This window comes from Coptis chinensis, chromosome 1 (genome assembly GCF_015680905.1).
Source record: "Coptis chinensis isolate HL-2020 chromosome 1, ASM1568090v1, whole genome shotgun sequence".
NCBI lineage: Eukaryota > Viridiplantae > Streptophyta > Magnoliopsida > Ranunculales > Ranunculaceae > Coptis > Coptis chinensis.
In genome coordinates, this window is record NC_141456.1 from 33,457,988 (window position 1) to 33,479,459 (window position 21,472).

The following is a 21,472-nucleotide window of genomic DNA, read 5'->3' on the forward strand; positions in this document are numbered from 1 at the left end:
CAGACCCACCAAAGAAGCAACCTAACCATAGACACTTGGAGGAGAGCTGCAATGGTTGCACAGGGGTGATTTTATCCTCTTCCTCAAAATCGAAATAACAAAAGCAAACAATTCTTGTCGGCTCCTTTAGTTTCCTCTCATAGATGGTAAACTACAACACACAGACTAAAGTGATTTATTTGTTAATTTTTCTAAAACAAGTACGATATCCTTTTCATTGACCGTAAAAAGGTGTACCATCATGAATTCGAATAACTTCCAAAAGTCATAATCGCGGCAGGATTCCTACTTTCAAGTCGATGGCTCAATCACCTAATGCAAAGAATCGGTCCCCACGTACCGCAAAATGTGTCATTTTAACTCATCAACTGAAGCACCTATTTCAGCACACCGAGAGGATTAAAAGTAACAGAAGTGTGTAATACTCTAAAAAAACTTTCCAGAGTGTGTAATACTGAATGCAAAACCCTCAAGCTGTATAGACAATGTTTTTTTTTAATAAGATAAATAAACAGAGTATGCACTTGAAGTTCTTGATTGCTTTCATGGTTGTGTTTGAGAACCAAGCTCACCAGTTCCATAAGACTAACCATTGGGTATCTAATATTATTGCTTTAGCTAGAAATATATGGTTTTAACACTATACAACACCTCAAAACCAGCATCAAATGGTAGACGTGAGAACAGTTCTTGGTCACTGCCACCAAAATAACGACCGGAGCTGAAATTTACCAACACATATTTATGTTAATAAGAAAAATAATCATTTTAGAAGCCAAATACCTTAGAACGAAAACAAAAATTAAAATCATGAGCCAATGTCAATAAAGAATAATATGTACCATGAGGTAGGAATCAAGAAACTTACATCACTAGCATTTACACCAGCATAAATGACTTTGACAAGGACATGATGTGGTTCAATCGGTAATTTTAACGAAGTGCGCACAATGCTAGTTGCACTTCGAAAACTATGGCTCAGAGTGTGAACAACCCTAGCCAGCAAAACCAAAATAAGTCGACAATCAACCATACAATGCCATAAATGGACTGAAGCCAAAAGTTGAAATGAAATATCAATGGCATGAAACAGATTCTAAACTAAAGTGCCATGCTTAACTAACCGGTCATAATTAACCCTCTATGGATAGTATGTCGCGAACAATATGATGAGACTTTAGAAAGAGAAAAGATAAAGTTGGACAAAGCAAACAAGGTTCAGTGGTTTTACTTACGTCTTCTCATAACTCTGAGGGATTTGAATATAAAAATTTTCTATGTTTGAGTATACTTTTCTTGCATTTGGTCATTTTAGTTCGGTACTTGGCTTCTTCATTGGTGTGTAGGCCAATACTCCATGCCTCTCAAGGTTCGTGATCCATAAACATGCACCAGCTCTACGCTCATCTTGTATAAGCTCAAAAGCACCTAGACAAATTAGGAGCAAACCTATCCACAAGTCCAGTTATCACCAATTCAACTCTTTTATAGAGATAGGGATGAAAATATTGAAATGGGTAATTAATATCGAACTCTGCACATGAGCATCACCCACAAATTCTTTATGCAACTGTACTTTTTCCCAAATATAAGTAACACCAATTGTTAGATAGGAGGGTAACAGCCTGGTTAAGACCAACAACTCTACATCTGCTTATGGCATCTGAGATTCTTCTTTTCTTTTTCCTCAGAATACCATGAATTACAGAAATACAAGCATCACCAAAATGTCAAGAGATCAAAGAAAAATGGAAAATTAGTTTAGATCATTTATTATTCAACTTATAAAGATGATTTGGGAGGAGAAGGGGGATCAACGTAGGGTAACAATTAACGCCTATCAAGACAAATGTGTAGCATAGCTCTAGTCTGTAAAATCTGTTTGGTATGTTTTTGAAAAGAAGATGAAAAAAATGAGAGCACATGCCATAACAATGTCATTATAGCATATGTAAACATTTCTGGTATCCAACAAAGAAAGATAACAACAGATGGAGTAATTAGATCGTGTGAAATTCAAACAATTACAAAACGGAGGCTTGTCGCGAGCAACAGATAAGAAGCAGAAGAGATACTATTATTTACTCAATAGCATGCTGATTATGCTGAACCAGAATTCAATTCCTACAAGTTGAATACAAATTTAAAATGAAAAGCGAACGAGTTGACCAGAAACTGATTTCACTCGTAAAAAGGCATTTCTTGACGTTTGTACAGAAGAAGTGATCTAGTAAATAACACCACACCACCTATGGTATTACCATACCAAGGAACAACGCATCAGGCAGCAGAAAAAGTACAAGTATGCATTCACAAGTGAATAGCAACTAAGCAAAATAAAAGAAAACACACCTTTGGAGCCGAGTATATAGGTCCGAAGCATCGGATAAAGTCCCGGCCGGGCGCCATGTTTATAATCACCCCCTAGCATGGCTTGTATCTGCACATGGAACAAAAATCGAATATGGCTTATATAATGTCTAATACATTGATAAATTTGTAATAAGAAAAACAAGACCCATACCGCACGCTGAGTGCAGTCAATAACAGCAACCAAGTTAACATTAACAGCATGTCTCCAAGAACTAGTACCATCAGTTTTATCATCATAAAATGATATAGGAGTACTTATACCAGCACAATTAATACATATATCCAATCCTCCATATGTTTCCAAATGCTTCTCAAAAGCAGCCGCCACTTCTCCTGTACCATTACCAATTATTACCTCACGTTATAATAAATATATATATTCACCATATGTAAATAAATGAAATAAACATTCTCTTACTTGTATTAGTGATGTCACATTTGACGAAAATAGCTAATGGATGAAAATTTAAGTTAGTATTATGATGAAACTTGGCAATCTCTGAAGCAACTTCTTTCCCTCTCCGTTCGGAGAAATCCAGGATTGTTATATATATTCCTTTTTTTGCTAGTGCTAAACTAATTGCTTTACCGATTCCTGATGCAGCACTAGTGATAAGTGCTAATAGTCCTGCTTTAAGTTCCATTCTTTCTTTTTTGAAAGGGTTTGGGGATTGGACTGGCTGCTGAGGAACGTTTTTTGATTGCCAAAAAGAAAATGTTTTAGATACATGTTTAAAAATAGAGGGATGAATAGATGATCAATGAGTGACCAAGTCCCCCATGGTGAAATACAATCATTATTATTCTACTATTCTTCCATACGGAAAGATATAAAATCAGTAAAATAAGGTGGCATTTACCTTTTCCTTTATGTCCAAGAACACCTCTCCAACTTCAACAGAACCCGATGTCTCTTACGTGGCTCGATCCGAGTGGTGAAAACCTACTGAGTCTCAGATCAATCAAAGAAACCAAGTAGATGTTATCCAATGAAAAAAGATAGCAAAAAGAAACTGGTTCCAACACCACAACAAAATATATAAACAAGGAGCTCTTTTTCTCACTAATCAAACGGTGTATGTTCAACTTAGTGGCCTTATTCCAATAGCAAACAAAAACTATTTCCCAGGCAATACATTAAGCATTTTCTAACACACCTAAATTATGTTTACCACATACAAATTTTTTTTTTTTTTTTTTTGGCAAGCCTGTTTTAAATGAGATCAGTAACTCTTTGATGCTGGCAGGGTTTGAGCCCCAGACCTATGATATCATCACCCAAAGTTACCGACTTTGCTAGTTGGCACCACATACAATTCACTCTCCCTCATCACTAATTGCTTGAAAAGACTATAATTGGTCAATAATTAGTCATTTTCTAACACACCCAAGTTCACTTGAGGTCAAACAAATGTCACAAACAAAAAAGATTTGGTTTTTTTTTTTCCAAAATGAAAAATTAGCAAATTCACTACTGACTACAAAAACAAATACAGCAAAACAGAAAAATAGAGCTGGAATGAGTAGAGAAATTAATACCATCTAGCCAGAATTTCATACCTACTCTTACCATGACAGCAACACTCATTCCAAAGTTCCACTATTCTCCCTCCTTTATCCGGGCTTGGGACCGGCAGCGCAAAGACTTTCATTACTTTGCACTGGCAGAGTTAAAAACGGGTTGTTATCTCTTCAACTTGCAAAAAACCAAAAAACTTTCATAATATAACATTCAGACAATAAACATTCTTATAAACCATCTAGCCATCATACCATCATAACCATCATAACAAGCTATAGTGCACAAGTTCGTTATGTCATTCTTACATCTTGCAAAAGGCTTTTACCATTACTTACAAAAAACATACTCAAAAAACCAAAATAGATGAAGTTTGCATATCCCACACAATAGATTACTCATACTGCAACCTTGATTCAAGCCAAATCAAAGGCCCCCCTTCAACAAAATCACTAAGTTCCAAACAGCCAAATTGAGGTCCATCATAAATAGGAGCATTGGGAACCAAAACTTCCTGGATGTAGATCTTTTTCTCCCCTCTAAGGACATCTCTGCCATGACAAATATTAGCGGTGGTTGTCATAACATATCCCCTAGCAACTAGAACACCATCTCTACCTAATAGGGTAACCTTAAGAGGTGGACTCAACGTTTCAGCAGGAAGGTTCACATGAGGGTTCATAGATTCAAACATATTCATTAAATTCTGTTGAGACGGACGGCAAACTGAATCGGAACCAACATTGGTTCCGGGTGTTGTATCCCCACACGGCGGTTGACTATTCAACATTCCATTGTTGGTTACAAGCTTAAGCATATCCTGACAAAATGAATGACAAAACTAAGATTTATATATATGATGAAAGCAATAAGTTTTATATTTAAGGCAAACTCACCATCAACACACCCTCAACTCTAGCTATGGAGGACTTCATCTCACTCATTTCACCCTTAAATTCAAAATTTGATGAAGACCTTGCTTGTGCTAACATCACCTTCGCAATACTTGTACGTTTTAATTGCTTCTTAGAGAGGTTAAAGCTGATTCCACGAGTCCTACTCCTTTTGTCCGCTCCTAAGACTTCGGTCAATTCGTCATTATCAAAATCAAGATGAGTTGCACGGCCCTCTCCCACTTGAAGTTGCATTTTTTCTTTTCTTTTGAGCAGCCTCCACCAATTCCTATAGTGTTTTCCATAGAAATTACTTCAAAACTAACAAGTTAGTACAAACTTAAAGTAAATCAGTCGAGAAAAAATTGTCTATAATAACAAAGTAACGAACTAACAGCCTGCACACTAGTTCGTGCATCATTTACAAAGGGAAATACTATGCCAAAGACTTAACAAAATTATAGTTGGAACTCAAGTGAAATGCAAACTCACATAACGGGCTCGAGCGCTCTCCAAAACAGTTTTATTACGACATTCATGTCCTACTTTCCAGCTGTCTACCCGTCCGTGTATCTTGTTAGGATTTTTTTTATTCTACATGTACATTGGTAAATAATTGTTAGCATATCGTGATCAAAATTTAAAAGTTTATGAAAAGACACCTACCATTTTATGCAACATGTTGGCATACATATCCCACCCAAGTGTATGTCGAGAATCATTCAGTTTTATATTCTCACCATTCTTCGCATTTCTTGCCATCACTTCAGGAGTGTTCTCATATAGTACAAACTGTTCCCAATGATTTGGATCAATGCCAGCTGGGCATGCGGCGATTTGTTCTTCCAAGGTCTCAAACTTACTCAATATATTTTTTCTCAAGACCCATTTTCCATATCTAAACTTAGTACAAAAGTTTTTTTCTGCATGTGAACGAGCTAGTGCTTGATCAACATTTGTAACTTCAAATTCACGCTGTAAAACACAAGTTATATAGTAATGTGAATGAAGCTAGAACTCAAAATGTCTAGTATGTATTAAAAAAAAATCAGAGGTAAATCTTACCATTAAGGCATTCCAAACCTTATCCTTGAAGTCATGATGTACAAGCCTCCAATCAGTGTAACTAACTGGGATACGAGCTCGAATGAGACTACCAGCACGAGTATTCCATCTGGAGGCATTATCACCAACGACAACACCATTAATATCAATCAATACAAGTAACTTCCTAACATTTTCTGATTCTTGCATGTCGCCTAACATATATTGCAAAATAGTCTATTAGTAGTCTGGTACTGAAAAATATAATCATGAAAGGTGAGAAAGAAGAATAAATAAAAGTATATACACAATTCAATCCAAACAAAAGTATTTCATTACCTTATCACACATACCACCAATTTAATAAACCCCAGAGAGATACATAACAAACAAAATGAATAATAATAATAATATACACAATATCATACATATTAAGACTGGAAACTTTAAAGCAAAAAATTGCATCATAGTTTGGAAACTACAACAATTACAATCAGGTTAAACACTTTATCAAAGGCTTCAAATTAGGTTAGTCCTCAAGGGTAGATTGGAAAACAGTTGGTACATCTAGTGAGTCAACTCCACACGTCAATTGCCTCGGTGAATGGATGACTACCGACCAATTAGGAATTTTCAAGTCCTTCGAGTAAAACACTTGACTAGCTTCGGAAGCAAGAATAACCAGCTCATCAAAGTACTGATCAACACTTTTCATCTTATTAAGATTGACCAACACCAAATTAGAGTCTGGACAGAGCTTGCAGCTATTGGTTTTGTCCTCCGCCCTCACCCAATTGCAATAAAAGACTACTTGTTGAAAGTCCAGATAGTCCAAAATTCTAATATTTGTTCAATAACCCCATCCATACCACTTCGTCGATGCATCTACTGGATTTTTGTCTTTCCTACTTGACGTAAATGAAGTGATTGCCTCCATGCAAACACCACTATCTTGTGTGGCAACTGTTTCATCATGCGACTAGTAGAAAAGACAAAACCATTGATGCGGTACTTTATATACGTTTTAGCTTGGTGCAATGGTCCTTCAACTAATCCCCTTACGTCACTCTTGGTATCGTTTGCAGCCAATAACTGTAAAAAGACGATAGTTAGAAAGCTAATATTACTAACTTCAGATTTCCTATTTAACTAATTAATGAATTAAACAATACCTTGTTATATAACCAGACAATGAAATCTGTTTCTATCTACACTTCTGACTTTGCAACCCCTTTTCCTCTACCATGAGATTGAAAGGAGTGGTATTCACTACAAATCGTTCATGCAATTACGCATGAGTATTTTAATGTAGAGTACTAAAGTGGGTTTAGAAACCAAATGTGTCAAAAAAAACACACCTGTAGTAATCATCAAGTTTTTCGACGTCTAGTCGAAATAGGATTACAGGACCCATCTACGTATTTGAATCCATTGTTAAGTTTAACACATAAGGTCACAGTTTTACCATCGAGCAAAGTCCCTTCATCACTATACTCGCCTTCTTCATCCAGAAAGGCCACACGCTTCGATTTATGATTTCCATCCCGTGAATTGGGCATATACTCTATAGTATACCTAACTGACTCGGAAACAATATACTAACTCTGCAATGGACCCTTCAACATATCGTTTATTGCTGGGAATATTTTTACACTCTTTCATCGCCCTATTAGAATAAGAAATTTAAGTATACACTTTCAATTTTTAAAATCCAATTATAGAAAAAGCTAAAGAAGATATTAAGGTAAAAGTAATTTACATACCATTCAAAGTAGCGCTTCATCAGCCAAATGCACCATGAGGTGGATGTTGATATCAAAAAACGATAGTGGAAAATATTTTTCAAGCATGCACAATGCTTCTGCAACCATGTACTTGGCCTCTTGGATATGTTGCCGGACTAAGACTTTAGAGCACAAGTTGAAGAATAAGCTCATCTGATTAATAGCTCTTCGCAGGTCACGATGTTTAGGAAAAGCATGTTGAAGCAATACAGGTAGCAAATATTACATAATGACATGATAGTCATGTGATTTCATTACGAGCAAACTAGGTGGATTTAAAGTGATAATGTTGCTCAGATTTGATGAGAAACCAGAAGAAAGCTTCAAGTCCTTCAAAATTTTGCAGAAGTTTAACTTCTCGTCTTTAGTTAAGACAAATGGAGCCTTCGGTTTTATTGGTTTCCCTGTGACTGGGTCTGATTGCATCCACTGACCACTATGAATTCGCATCTTCCTCACATTTTCTCGCACACCTATTGTATCCTTTAACTTGTCTTTCTTGTCTAGGATGTAATTTAGTAGATGTTCCACAACATTTTTCTCAGTATGCATCACATCAACAACATGTCGGGATTTATGAGTGGGCCAATAGGGCATATCCCAAAAAAATAGACCTTTTATACCAAACCTCTATAACTTGAACATCTTCATCATCTACACTATTACCCAAATTCACATCAGATGTGCTTCTTTTGCTACCTGTTGGAATTTTACCCGGCTTATACTTGATATGACCCACCTGCTACATAAATTTTTCTCCACTTAACCTTAGTGGAGCAATATTCAACTCTTCAGTCTTAAGTCCCAAGTATTTGCCTGACCGAAACGGGTGACCCAACGGAAGAAAGGGGCGATAGTTTGTGTAAACAATCTTCTTTGCATGTTCAAAATATATCGATTCAGTGTTATATGAACAAATCGGACATGCTTTATAACTATGTGTTATGCAGTCCGCTAAGTTTTCAAAAGCAGAAAAATCATGAATACCCCACATTAGCATAGCTCTCAAGGTAAAACTGCTGTTTTTTATGCATGTCATAAGCCAACACCCTTTCCTTCCACAACTGTTCCAACTCTTCATACAATGGCTGAAGAAAAACGTCGATATCTTGACCCGGTGCCTTCCGCCCAGGTATCAGCAAACACATCATTTGGAACTCTAGTTTCATACATAAAGAAGGGGGGAGATTATAAGGTACCAAGTAAATAGGCCAACAACTGTAGCTAGTGGATTGTATTCCACGGGGATTGAAACCATCGGTTGTAATTCCAAGCCAAACATTCGCGCTCTTCCCGAAAGCAAAATCAGGCCAACTCTTTTTATATGTTTTTCAATCGGATTAAGTCGATGGGATGTCGATATGATCCCAAGAAGGTGTAGCTTCGGTCGTGCCATGTCATTTCGTTAAGCTATCCATGGGATAGTGTACAACCTCTTGAGCCTTGGAATCAAGGGAAAATGTCTCAAAACTTTATTCGCTCTTTTGTTTCTTTCTTACCCATCTTTCCTTCTTTCACTTTGTATCCGGGTGCTTTACAATGACATTCCCGTTAATTTAGCATCATCTTTCCAAAGATAACATACAATTGTTCTCACATGCGATACTTGTGGCATTCATTCCTAGATCTTTTCGGCATTGCTTTCATTCTGAGTGGTACTTTGATGGCAAAGTGATTCCTTCGGGAACCATATCCTCAAAAGGACAAAAGTGCGCGGAAACACTAGTTCCCGACCAACCATATTTTTTTCAAGTTATTCAAGTTATGAATGTCAACAATTGCCGAAAGTGTAGTAAAAGGAGCCTCACATGAAGGGTATAGCTTTTGTTCTGCCATTTTCTTGTATTCATTGTACCTCTTCCCCAAATCAGGTTCAAGAACAGGTGGTGGTTCAAAATCCCCCATATGATTTTCTTCATCCTCATTCAAATCGCCTGCAACTATTTCATGCACTCCATAAAAAGCATCAACAAAATTCACCATCCCAAGCCCTTCAAATTCGGTGTTTTTCTTCAATCAATCAGCTCTACCATCGATCCGCATACATGGGTTCGCACCATGTAAAACCCATACACGATAATTCTTATCCATCCCGTACCTAATCAAATGTCTAGAGATTGTACCAAACACAAAGCTTTTTCCATTTCAACATTCTCTACAAGGACAAGGACACGTGGTCGAGCCGCGGTTGTTCACAGTCGCAAATTGAATGAAATCAGCCACCCTTTGTTTGTATACATCTCCAAATCTGTCCAATTCATTCATCCACACTTTCTGAGAGACATACATGTGGGGGGTTGAACAAGCACATTGTGTAATCTATCGTTTTGATATAACATAATACACAATCAAACCTTGAATATAGACACAGAGTACTAAGGCTTTTGTGTAAGTAGTTGAATCCTAAATTTGACTCCAACTACATCAAAAGTAAGCTCTAAGTTGGTCCAGCACAGCTGGCCTAGGTAGCAAGCAGCACTAGTATTCTCGAAATTCTAGCTAAGTCTATGATATTAAAAGAATAGCTATAAATGGAATTAACTAACTACGTAATTGGTGTGTACACTACCAATTAACTCCTAGGGATACATAGAACAAGTATACATTGATCCACAAGTGTAGAGCAACAAGAGCATAAACAAATTGCATCAGGAATCTCCTTTTGCATTAAAAGCCAACAAGTGCACAAACAAATTCATATTAACAATAGCAAATACTTCTATATTCAGCAACCAAATCATAGGCAAAATTAGAAAAAACATAATAGACCCATAGTATAAGGAGAAAGCCCAGGAAGATCAAGTCCAACGTAACATCATAGAACACATAGATAATATATAAGGACTCCCTGTTAAATCCCCATGAATATCATATTGGCCAATCATATAAGGACGCCAAGTGAATATTTTGCTGCCATTTTCGAACTGTAACAGTTTACGCAAAATCATATTAATCTAAAAAATGTACCTTCAAGCAAGAAAAACACTTCTCGGAATTGTTGGTTCCTAGATGGAGAGTGAAATAGAGATGAACATCAATAAAGCAACAGAAGAATGATCCTTCAAGTAGAAAAAAACAAATTTTTTTATAAAATTTGCAGTAACAATGAATGAAATAGTATCAACCCATCCAAAACTAAGATGGAAACAAATCCTTCAAACCAGTAAAACAATAAAAACTTTTTCTTTTTGTGAAAAGCTCACTCCTTTTCAAGGTTTGTGAAAAGCTCACTCCTTTTCATTGCTAATAGAAACGGAAGAGGAAGGTGAGAAAGTAGTTACCTTAAAAATGGCAACAACAGTGGCAATGGCAGTGGCAGCAAGTGCGACTATGGACGAACATCAAAAAGAGAATAAACCATTTAGGCCGAGAGGGTAAACAAAGAGAAGAAAGAGAGAGTAAAGAGTTTAATTTTACTTGCATTGGCAAACCCTAGCTTTTCTTCAAAGTTCAAGTTGTTATGAGATCCTGAAAATTAGAGTGAAGAGTTTGACATATATTTTCAGAGAAGAGCGCGATATATTTTCGTTTCCCTCTCCCAAAACTTTCTAATGTATTCCCAGTCTTCAATTTTTCAACAGATAACCAACGGTTTAGAAGGGTAACAAATTAATTCTGGAAATTGTAATAATTATACTAACATTTACATCACTATCCAACGCTAAATAAGCGTTAACTAAGCCTGCAACGGTAAATAAGTGTTGGTAAGTAAAAATTGGTGGCATTGCTAATATCCTTATATGATGTAGTGTCAGCTCTAAATTCTCGAAGTTTTCCATCCTTCATCAGCCTATCAATCTCCCTTAATAATTGCTGACATTTGTTTGTTTCGTGATTCTTGACTTTATGAAACTGGCAATAAGGCTTGTCTGCCAATTTTGTAGGAGTAAATTGTGGATGTCTCACATAAGCTTCCTTACCCACTCTTCTCAAAATATCTTTTGGGTTGTATTGATGGCCACGTAGTTCTTTGGATCTAATTCTTCTTTTAATGTCCTCTCATATCTCTTTTTCGCTGGAGGTTGAGTCTCCAATCTTGCAGAATCATCATGAGATCTCCTCTTATCTGGCTTGGAATACTCTCAACTCTCACCTCGATCTCAAGTATCCTTTTCCTTTTTTCCCGAGTCCGATACTTGAAGCACAGTTTGAATTGTAACTACTTGGATCCCTTCCTCGACTCGAATATCCCTTTCAACTTTGTCATATAATTCTTGCAGACTTTTAACCTCCTTGCGTAACAAGTATTTATGCATATCCAATGCTGGGACCAAACCAGTTTGAAATGCCATGATTGTCGTCATCTCGGCCTCGTCTAGCTTTTCAACAGACTGTGTTTCTGCCTTGAATCTAGCCGGAAAATCTTTAAGCGACTCTTGCTTACTTTGCTTCAAATGAAATAAAGCTGATACCTGCTTCGGTTTTATTCGTTGATGGCCATAATTTGTCAAGAATTTTTCCTCGATTTCCCGGTAACAGGCAATTGACCCTTCTTGCAACGAACAAAACCATTTCAACGCCTTACCATTCAGACTCGATGAGAATGACCGACATAACAACGAATCCCAATACTCCGTTCCTTGGTATACCGAAAATTGATGTCGGTAACCGAACAAATGATCCATGGGGTCCGTTGTCCCGTCATACTGATTGCACTTCGGGTTTTTAAACTGAGGGGGTAACGACATCAGTTCAAGTTCCTTCTTGAGAGGGTTTCGACCAACATCGTCGGCCAGTTGGCGCACCGATGCCGACACCTTTTCTAATAATTTGTTTCCAAACTGTCGCTACATCATCTTTTGAACCATTTCTTTTGTGATTGGTTGTGCTGCTTGCTTTACTTCCTCTTCATGAACCCTTTCTGTGTTGTATTCGCTACAAATTGTGCTTCTTCGAAATGGCTCTTTCTAGCCACTGGAGTGATCGAGGTCAACTCAGCCCATCTTTTTCTTAGAATTTTTGGCGTGTAAGCTTCTCATTCATTTCTCTGACAGCCTTATTTTCTGCCATTAACTCCTTATTTTGCTTCTCCAATTCATTGAATTTCCTCAATAAAGCATGTAAAGAAACTTCTTCTTCTTGTATCTCTTCCATTTCATCTCTTACTCTGCTTACTGATCTTCTCGTTCGTCTTTCCTCATTCTTAGATGTGTTTTCCTCATTCACTGCTGCTTTACTTAGTGCACGTTTAGGAGCCATTGTGAAACTAGAGTATGAAAACTGATCCTAAAAAAGAGACTTCCTTGATACACTTCGCTCACCAAAGAAAGCTTGATGATGATCAACAAACTAGTTGATGCCACTCTCTTGATGAGCAAACAGCGCCAATGTAGTATGCCAGATGGTTCTTCTAAGGATCTATGTTGTTTGTTTGATGAATTTGAATTCGAGATGAAGGAAAACTAAGCTTTTATTGATCAGTAATGGTGATTACAAATCTCTCTGTTTCTCTCTCTGGTTTACAATATTTTTTGTGGGAAAAAGATAATGATCTACTCTCTCCTGGATCAGTCCTTATATAGCCTTTCCAAATAGCTTTACTCCAATCACCTGATGATGCATGTCCATTCTTCTTCTTCTTCACTTTCTTCCCGCTCATACCTGCAATATTTCAATTATAGAGAGATATCGACCTTTATATTGATATCTCGATATTTAAAACATTAAGGGTGAAATATCAGCTACGACATTTACCCACGACAAGAGACTTCTTACAAACAATAAGAAACCTTGTTTCTCTTAACTGCATTGTTTTTTTTTTTTTTTTTTTTGGTAAGCCTGTTTTAAATGAGATCAGTAACTCTTTGATGCTGGCGGGATTCGAGCCCCAGACCTCTGGTATCATCACCCAAAAGTTTTACCGACTTTGCTAGTCGGCACCTGCCTTAACTGCATTGTGCTTCTAGCAAAAGTTAATCTTTTAACTACTCTTATTTCGGTGGTTTGTAATCTTCCCGATCACCTGAACTCTTGGATAATAAATACTTGTTCTTAAAGTTCAACTAAAGCTACGTTTCTACTATTGCAATTTGCAACGTCACTAGCCTTCTCCCTCTTTCAAAACCCTCATACTGCAGAACCTCAGGTAAGCTTATAGTTCAAAAAATTGGAATAGTGATACTGTGCTTCTTTACCCTGTAAATTTGCAGAAGTTATGTTACACAACCAAAATCCTAGCGTAGGGGATAAATCCAGTTAAGACTTTGCCTCCATTTCAAAAGGCAAAGTTTTTGAAAACACCTACCAAGTCCTTGAATTCCCCTGCTAGTTCAGAATGTGTCAGAGTAACGTTTACAAATTCGCATGATAAACAACTACACCAAATGATTTTCTCTACTCGGGGAATGAAGCTCAATTGATCTTCAAAGTTTCTATTGCCAAATCATTCCAAACTTTCATACAGCAAATTGAAGAACTCGACAGAGTTCCTTGCCACTGCAACCTTTCCTTCTCCTTTAAAATCTTCAAAGAGAAAATCCACAGCTAGATGCTTTTCTTTCAAATTTGAGAAAGGGCAAAAATGATTTCATCAACTATAGGAAATGAAATCCTGTTGTTGATCTTTACATTTCATATTATTCTTAAATTATTTCATATTTGCAAACAAAAATATTAGGAACTCCACATAGCTCCTTACAGAGAAACCCGAACCCAACCTCTTAGACTCTTAGTTAGTAAGCACTGCCAAATTCCAAGGAATAAAACATCAAACCTATCTACAGAGACTAGACTGATACACAATGGGAACCTTATGACACTGCAAAAAAAAATATTATCAACCAATTGCTCCTCAAGATTGAATATAAAGTTTGGACCCATAAACAGAAACAATAAACCTAGGTCTCCTATGTCTCCCTACTACACAATTGATCCATCTCCTTAGCTTTATTATGGACATAGAAGTTTTCTCTTTTCTCGTCCATTAGGGAGTCTATCAAAAGTTTTTAGACTCATTGAATAAACTGTAAGAGATTCCATTTACGAACTTTAACTTTGATGAGAATGTAATCTGGGTTTAATAAATTTAATTGATCGGCAGTGGGGGGAAACAAAGTAAAAGTTGGGTACTCTGAACTGAATTTAGCTCAACTACATGAAGAATTCATCGTCATACCCTTTACTGCCTCACACCTTATATAATCTTCTACGATAGTACAAGAAAAGATTCAACAAAGTAACCAATTTCTTTTACAATTTTCTGAAAACCATCTATTCCCCAAACAACCACATGAGAGGATGTAAGAGCTCATCGAACCAGGAAACAGTTACTTAAAGCACTTATGAAACTGACAAATTAGCTCAGGTGACCTTCTCCTATCAAAATAAAAAGAATAAAAGGGAATCATTATAAACAGTTGACACGATTTATGGCCTCAAATACAAATTCACACTATGGGCGACATTGTAGGTGGAATCACGCTAGCGTGTCCAATGAGCTGTCTTATTATGGGCACCAAAATAGAAAATCATGTTTTTCCCACCAATGGTTTGTCCTGGAAGTATTAACTCGGATTCTATGTAGCCGAGGCTGTGATCGACCATTTAATTCTAAACAAGTTAAAGGGCTGTGTTATTTATTCATCTATTTTTTTCTTGGAATGCATTCATATAAAACAGAAGTAGCAGTATAAGTGACACAAAAGTGACATACCTCACAAAACAGAGCTTCCATGAAATTGGCAAATCCAAGTTCAGAATACTAGAACCATAAACCTCACCAAGTATTTCATCAGAGGCGCCAGGCAATACATAACACTGGTTACTAAGGCTTGTATCAACCTGCAGGACTGATGTCATGACCAGTCTCTGGCATCCATACTCTAAGAAGCCGGTCATAAAATGAGCAAGTAGCTACTACAGACCTTTCTCTTTCACCTCTCTGCCAATCTGCTCCTTACGCCAAAGAGTTGTGCTTACCATAAGTCTCCATCAATAGAACATTATCATTTTTAGCGCTCACAACTGCAAATCCATTGTGCATACAGGCTGCCAATATCAGGCCTGGAATTGAAGGGTGGTGCTTGATTCTCCACACTCCTCCCCCTAAGCATATTGAACTCTCATTTATGGGCTTAGAGATAGATCTAACATCCCAAACCCTTAGGTACTCATCATAGCTTCCAGTAAGTAGCGTATTAGGATCTGCAGGACTCTTTGCAATGCAGCAAATACCCATCTTATGAGTCTTTTTGTTTTGAAAGGCCAAACTTGAAGGACTCTCCCGCAAATCCCAACAACTGAATCTACAATCATCTGATCCAGTGTACACCAGATGGGGTTGGTGGGTATCAAAGGAAGTCGCCCAGACCTCAAAGTCATGTGCTACCCAGGTTTTCTGTACTTTCAGCTGGGCCTCTCTAACGGTAATTATAGAGACGGAGCCATCCAAAAGCCCTACTGATATGGATGTAGCTGATGGGTTCCAGTCCAGGCACAGACACATGGAATAGCTGACTTTTTCTCCAGCAATTTCTGTCAACAGGTCCCCTGCACAATACAAAATGCAAAATGTGAGTACAAAGAATCAGAGCTCTCTGAATTAAAAATGTATTGACTTCATGAAATATAAAAGCTTGAGCTTTTCTTGCTAACATGTATTATCTGGAAGGATATGGTTAGACAAGGATTTGTTAACTCCATTTATTTTTCCAGATAAAGATAATGTCAAAGCACAAACACTAAATTCTTAAATTTTAATATATTTGAAAATATAAACATCACTATTCCATTTGTTGGTGCAGGATATAATTCTTATTGTAACAGCTAACACTTAAGAAAAATATGGAGCAGAATCAATTGCTTTTAAGCCTAGTAAAGATGGCCTCAATAGATTATAGTTTTCGCAACCTTCAGCTTACAACTATAAGGAGGAATATCAAACCTTTTTACAGGTTTATGTTTGTCACATGCGTACTTCTACTCTAGTACTAATGCCTAAATCAAAATACTTAATATCAAAATTATACTTGACAGTAAATGCATATGCATACGCCGACAAGGGAGGAACGGGTTACAATGGAGGAGATGAACATGTTGCAGAAGTAGGCGTGTGTGCACAGCTGAGCTCCACGCCCACCTTTTGCACGTACTCTATGCCTAGCAATCTGGAGTGCATAGACTAGACACCTTATGATGAAATACATGATTAGAGTACTAGTTTACTTTTGTTAATTTCTATCTTTAGCAGTTACTTAACAGTTTTGCTTCCCAAATTGGAATCCTTGTGTCCCAAAGAATTTCTTGCGTAATGTTAGGCATATCGCCCAACACATTGAGAATATTGTAGAATAACAGATTCTTTTCTGATTAAAAGTGTGTTGATTTTAGGGTTTATCCCAAATCCACTTTCCCCCCTAGAAAATCAGGGCTTAAATCAGCCCTAATTTCATCATTGTGGTGATTCAAAAGTTGCTTCCACCTTCAAAACCCATCACCATATGAAAATGAAGTAAACTAACATAAACTTTACATATAGGCGAGGCAAAAAAAATAATAGAAATAAAAAAATCAAACCATATATTTTGTTGATATAGCTCTTAGTATCACAAGTTCACAACAGTAAGGAAAATAGAAAAGTGCTTGTGGAAATTTCGTTGGCCTTTCGCATCTAATTTACCTTTAACTAAAGTTCAATCCAAGGTAAGCATTCTGAAGTAAAGAAATTATGTGATAAGGGATGCTGAATCTATATATTACCTCCATTTTGTTGTTTATCCAAAGTACATCCTAAACTGTTTACTCTCAGGTAGCCATCAGCATCAGCTTGAGCGAGTAGTGGAACAACATTAGCTCCGATAGGATTCCATTTTATATCAAAAATACCAACAGTCTCCACATGATGAAACAAGTCGAGATTGCCCTGATCAGCATCAACAGCAAAAAGTGATAGCTTCCAGAGCGATTAGGATGATCACCTTCTTGTAATGTGTATGTAGAAGCAGCTAGAACATGGTGGAATGAATCATGCAGGCAAAACTCTACTGCATCAACATTGCCATCCAGATAGCAATTTGCAACATCCATACCTATATAACACCAAGCAATGTTTACAAATCAGGAACCTTATTAAATACATTCTCATTTGCCTCTTTATGAGTCTAAGCAAGCATTCGCTGTTTGTGTTCAAATTCCCTTGATTTTTTTTACAAAAAGTAAATTTCAAAAACTAATTACTCCTGGAAAGAAGATGTGCCACATCGGTTTATAAGGGTGCTACTTGGTAAATTTTGAGTTTGCACCTAAGGATAAGTTTACATAACCCCCGTGGTTAGAAATGAATACAGTTCATTTTAATATGCGGTGTGTCTATACTATATGCCCACACAGCCTAACTTCAGCCGCACCATGACTGCAACCAGTTCTTACTAGAATAACTGCATAGCAGTGGGCATGAGCGGAGCAGGTAAAGAAAAAAAATATATGAAGTTAAAGAGTAACGGTTTTCCTAGAAAACAAACTATCCAAGTTAATACAAAACAGGAACATGTACAGCGAGGATATGGGAAAATTTTAACACCTTCAAGAACCTAATGAGAAGAAATTTTTACATAGGCAGGGCATTGCCATAACTATTATGGAAAAAACTTTCCATGGAAGTTGTTGAGGGTAGATTTATGCAAATATTCATCTATGATTCCTATAATTTACTGATGTTGTTATAGGGTACTATTCAAGTATATGGAAGTGCAACTCATCCTATTCGTCAAATGCAATCACATAACTAAGTAAGCATTAAATTCAAAAGCTCAGAATATCAAGTCTGCATATCATAAAGAACAAAGAGAATCACATCCAGTTGACTTCCGAGATGAACATTGGTGCGGTGAGAACAAGCCTTACACTGGGATAGAGTAGAGTTGAGGATCATATACCGACATGGTATCCAGAAGGACAAAAAAAAAATGTAGTATGGTACCACATTTAGCATCCCTGATTACAATTTTCCGAAAAGGATGGTATAGAGCCTCTATAAAATAGAGGACACTAAAGTGCATCTATCATTTGAAGCTATACTTAATTAGTTTATTTACACTAAAGGATGTGTATATGTGTGCATTTTCGTTTAATTCGAAAATTCTTACATGCTTTTAAGCACTGATTTTCCTTGGCTAAACGAATAAGTTGCAGTATTCATTGAGATTTCCCATCATCTTATCAAATTTAATAGTCACTTACCTGTACAGAATTATCCATGCTCTCTAAGGCATTAGTATGACCTGAACCCTTTATCAATTTCTCGCCTATATATAATACTACTCCACAGCTTTCATGAGTTACTCCACTATAGAACTGAAATTTTTGACCATGACATGAAGTACATTAGTGAGAACTGAACCTCAAAGAGGGGAACAAACAGAAACAATCAATCCATGATATTCATGAATGTCCATGCATCACTAGTATAGATATAGATCTCAAAGTATAAACCCTGTGTGCCATATATCATTCTTTCAAGTGTCAATGTTATATATATTACAAAACCCAACACAAAAAACCATTTCAAAAAGTGGAAAGCAGACTTGGCAAAGGAGCCACCTCATAAACTCCTGCACCAAAGGATCCCCATGCTGAGCATGATGATGAATTGCACCACCTTTCAAAACTCTACAACTATCAACCAAAACAGCCATCAATTTCATCTTAACCATTGGCTCGGCAAACCAAACCGACAACCTCCTCAATGAAAGATAATTCCCTGAACTCACCACCTCCAAAACCATCGGAATAGGATTCATCGACTGAGCTTCAAGCACTGCCCACAACTTATAATACTCCGAAAGCTCATCCTGCAACGCAGCACAAAACGCTTGTCCAAGTGTCCCAACATCTGCAGCTGGAAAATTATCCATACTCTCAGAAACATACCCTTTTACTTTCTTAAACAACCAACCTAACTCACATAACTTCCAAACCATAACCCTAGTCGCGCTAGGCACTTTAATCGAATCCAACACAACATAACCATCTAAACTCTTATCAAACCTCACACATTTCCCATCAATCCCTTGACAAGCATATAAAACATCTCTAACTAAAACCCCTTCATTCACCTCGCTCTCTTCCTTCAACAACCCCCAAACTATTTTCCCAGTCTTTCGAAACTAACAAAACCCCATTAGTCCCTTTACTCTTCCCTACCGTTTTTCGATACCCATTACTCGAATCGTCATGTATAACAGGTAACATACCATTGACAGACACTACTAAAAATTCAATAAAATCTCTTAATATTCCATGCATAAAAATTAAAAAATAAATAAAAAAAAAAAAAAACGGCGGGAAAGGAATGGAAAAATAACTAAAGCTTAGTAAAAGCGGTTACCGTTATTTCCAGTTAGAAGTTGGCTGTTCTTGCACGAGTGAACAACTCTAAAATCATCGGTTTTATACTTTTCAGGACCAAAATATCGAATTCGGTGAATATATCGATGTATCCAAAACCAATAGATATATCGTAAATACAAGAGATATTATTATTTTATTTTTTTTTGACAAGTTAAAATTTTGATTTGTATATAGATATATCGGAAATAACGCTGATTATATCGGCAATATCATCAATATATCGGTCAAAGTCAACAATACCAGTCAAAATCAGCAATTTATATCAGATAGATTGTATATATCAATTGATATATATCGTTATATCAGAAATTACAAAATATATTGATAAAAAACAGATTTAATATTCGGTTGAAATATATCGGATATTTCCATCTCCGTGTACCCAAAAAACAATATATATTGGCGATATCTCAGATATCTCGGTGATATTTTGGGCTTGCTTTTCAGTCAAACTGAGAGTGCTCAAATTGGGCTTGAGATTGAGACCGAAGCCCAAACTAGGTACCATCTCTAAAGTCCACTAATTAGTCACTGGTTTACTTCAGTGTCAACTGTCAGGTTTTGTCTATGCATGTGTGTGGTGAAGACAATGCCCTTTTAAATAGGGCTGGTCATTGAGCTACCCGAGTCGAGTTTTGTTATACTCGAGCTCGACTTGCACATGTAGAAGCTCGACTCGAAATCGCATTCGAGCTTAATATTGAAGTTCAAGCTCGACTCGTCTAGTTATACTAATAGCTTAAGCTCGACTCGGCTCGACTCGTTTTACACTTCAAGCTCAAGTTTAGGTTCGAATTCAAGTTCAGTTATACTCGTTTGAATTCGAACTCGAACTCAAACTCGAAAAAAAATGTATATAAAATATTAAAACTAGTATAAATTGTAAATTATAGTTGGGTATAAAATATAAAATGACGTATAAATTATAAATTATATAGTACGTATGGGTTTATAAAACGAGTAGCTCACGAGTAACTCGCGAGCTACTTGAACTTGAACTACTCGCTATCTAGAATGAACTTTAAATTAAGCTCAAGCTCGACTCATACTTTTGTGCGGACGAATTTGAGTCGAACCTTCGACGAGCTGAGCTCAAGTTACTCACGAACAGCTCGACTCGATGACCAACCCTACTTATAAAGATCATAAATTCTGCATGTTTTTATGTCTCCCTTCTTTTTGTTCTCTTGGAAAGAGAAAATGTATAGTGGTTGTTTTCCAAGTAGTGATTTTAGGGAGCAATCTAGCTCCTCTCAAGTCTCAATCCAACCGAGCCCCATGCCATATCAAGATCAGCAAAACATGTCCCATATGATAAATGTGTGACCCTTATTTCATCATCTTTTAGTCATTCATATATGCATTTATCTCCAAGTTGGTCGGCAACATGAACCACAATATTTCTCCTATTTAACTTTATAGGAAAAGCCATTATCTTAGATTTGTTAATAGACGTTCCTTCTTGTATGATTGCCAGGTTCATTCATAAGTCGTAACTTTGTTTTCATTGGCTT

General features: G+C 36.8%; 3 protein-coding genes and 1 long non-coding RNA gene across 4 annotated transcripts; all 4 read right to left on the bottom strand.

The window, feature by feature from the left end:
• Positions 1–337: 337 nt before the first annotated feature.
• Positions 338–1,334, bottom strand: LOC147523575 (uncharacterized). Its single transcript, XR_015196676.1, has 3 exons — positions 1,236–1,334; positions 869–995; positions 338–721 (listed from the first exon to the last, which is right to left on the bottom strand). It is a non-coding gene; the product is annotated as an uncharacterized LOC147523575 (long non-coding RNA).
• An 847-nt stretch (positions 1,335–2,181) lies between these two features.
• LOC147523576 (uncharacterized) lies at positions 2,182–3,298 on the bottom strand. The gene is made up of 6 exons (XM_086571528.1): positions 3,234–3,298; positions 2,963–3,056; positions 2,792–2,824; positions 2,525–2,706; positions 2,353–2,440; positions 2,182–2,249 (listed from the first exon to the last, which is right to left on the bottom strand). The coding sequence occupies exons 2-6, from the start codon at positions 3,015–3,017 to the stop codon at positions 2,182–2,184; spliced, it is 426 nt and encodes a 141-aa protein (XP_086427654.1). The 5' UTR covers positions 3,018–3,056; positions 3,234–3,298.
• Positions 3,299–4,077: 779 nt separating this feature from the next.
• Positions 4,078–15,482, bottom strand: LOC147523577 (uncharacterized). Its single transcript, XM_086599077.1, has 7 exons — positions 15,476–15,482; positions 15,265–15,392; positions 5,851–5,959; positions 5,452–5,760; positions 5,278–5,379; positions 4,789–5,074; positions 4,078–4,712 (listed from the first exon to the last, which is right to left on the bottom strand). The coding sequence occupies exons 3-6, from the start codon at positions 5,851–5,853 to the stop codon at positions 5,000–5,002; spliced, it is 489 nt and encodes a 162-aa protein (XP_086455203.1). The 5' UTR covers positions 5,854–5,959; positions 15,265–15,392; positions 15,476–15,482; the 3' UTR covers positions 4,078–4,712; positions 4,789–4,999.
• A 25-nt stretch (positions 15,483–15,507) lies between these two features.
• On the bottom strand, positions 15,508–16,756 carry LOC147523578 (uncharacterized). Its single transcript, XM_086571539.1, has 2 exons — positions 16,690–16,756; positions 15,508–16,100 (listed from the first exon to the last, which is right to left on the bottom strand). Exons 1-2 carry the CDS (start codon positions 16,754–16,756, stop codon positions 15,508–15,510), a joined length of 660 nt encoding a protein of 219 aa, XP_086427665.1.
• Between the last annotated feature and the right edge of the window lie 4,716 nt (positions 16,757–21,472).

Excerpts from the sequence above, each read along its gene's own strand:
- LOC147523576 (XM_086571528.1), bottom strand. The coding sequence starts at position 3,017 with ATGGAACTTAAAGCAGGACTATTAGCACTTATCACTAGTGCTGCATCA. Across the intron at positions 2,825-2,962 it reads TAGTGCTGCATCAGGAATCG|CTATTTTCGTCAAATGTGAC; the intron begins GTAAAGCAATTA and ends TTCATCCATTAG. Across the intron at positions 2,707-2,791 it reads ATGTGACATCACTAATACAA|GAGAAGTGGCGGCTGCTTTT; the intron begins GTAAGAGAATGT and ends GTAATGGTACAG.
- LOC147523577 (XM_086599077.1), bottom strand. Across the intron at positions 5,380-5,451 it reads CCAACATGTTGCATAAAATG|AATAAAAAAAATCCTAACAA; the intron begins GTAGGTGTCTTT and ends ATGTACATGTAG. Across the intron at positions 5,075-5,277 it reads AGAGCGCTCGAGCCCGTTAT|GAATTGGTGGAGGCTGCTCA; the intron begins GTGAGTTTGCAT and ends AAAACACTATAG.
- LOC147523578 (XM_086571539.1), bottom strand. The coding sequence starts at position 16,756 with ATGTATTTCATCATAAGGTGTCTAGTCTATGCACTCCAGATTGCTAGG. Across the intron at positions 16,101-16,689 it reads GCATAGAGTACGTGCAAAAG|GGGACCTGTTGACAGAAATT; the intron begins GTGGGCGTGGAG and ends TGTATTGTGCAG.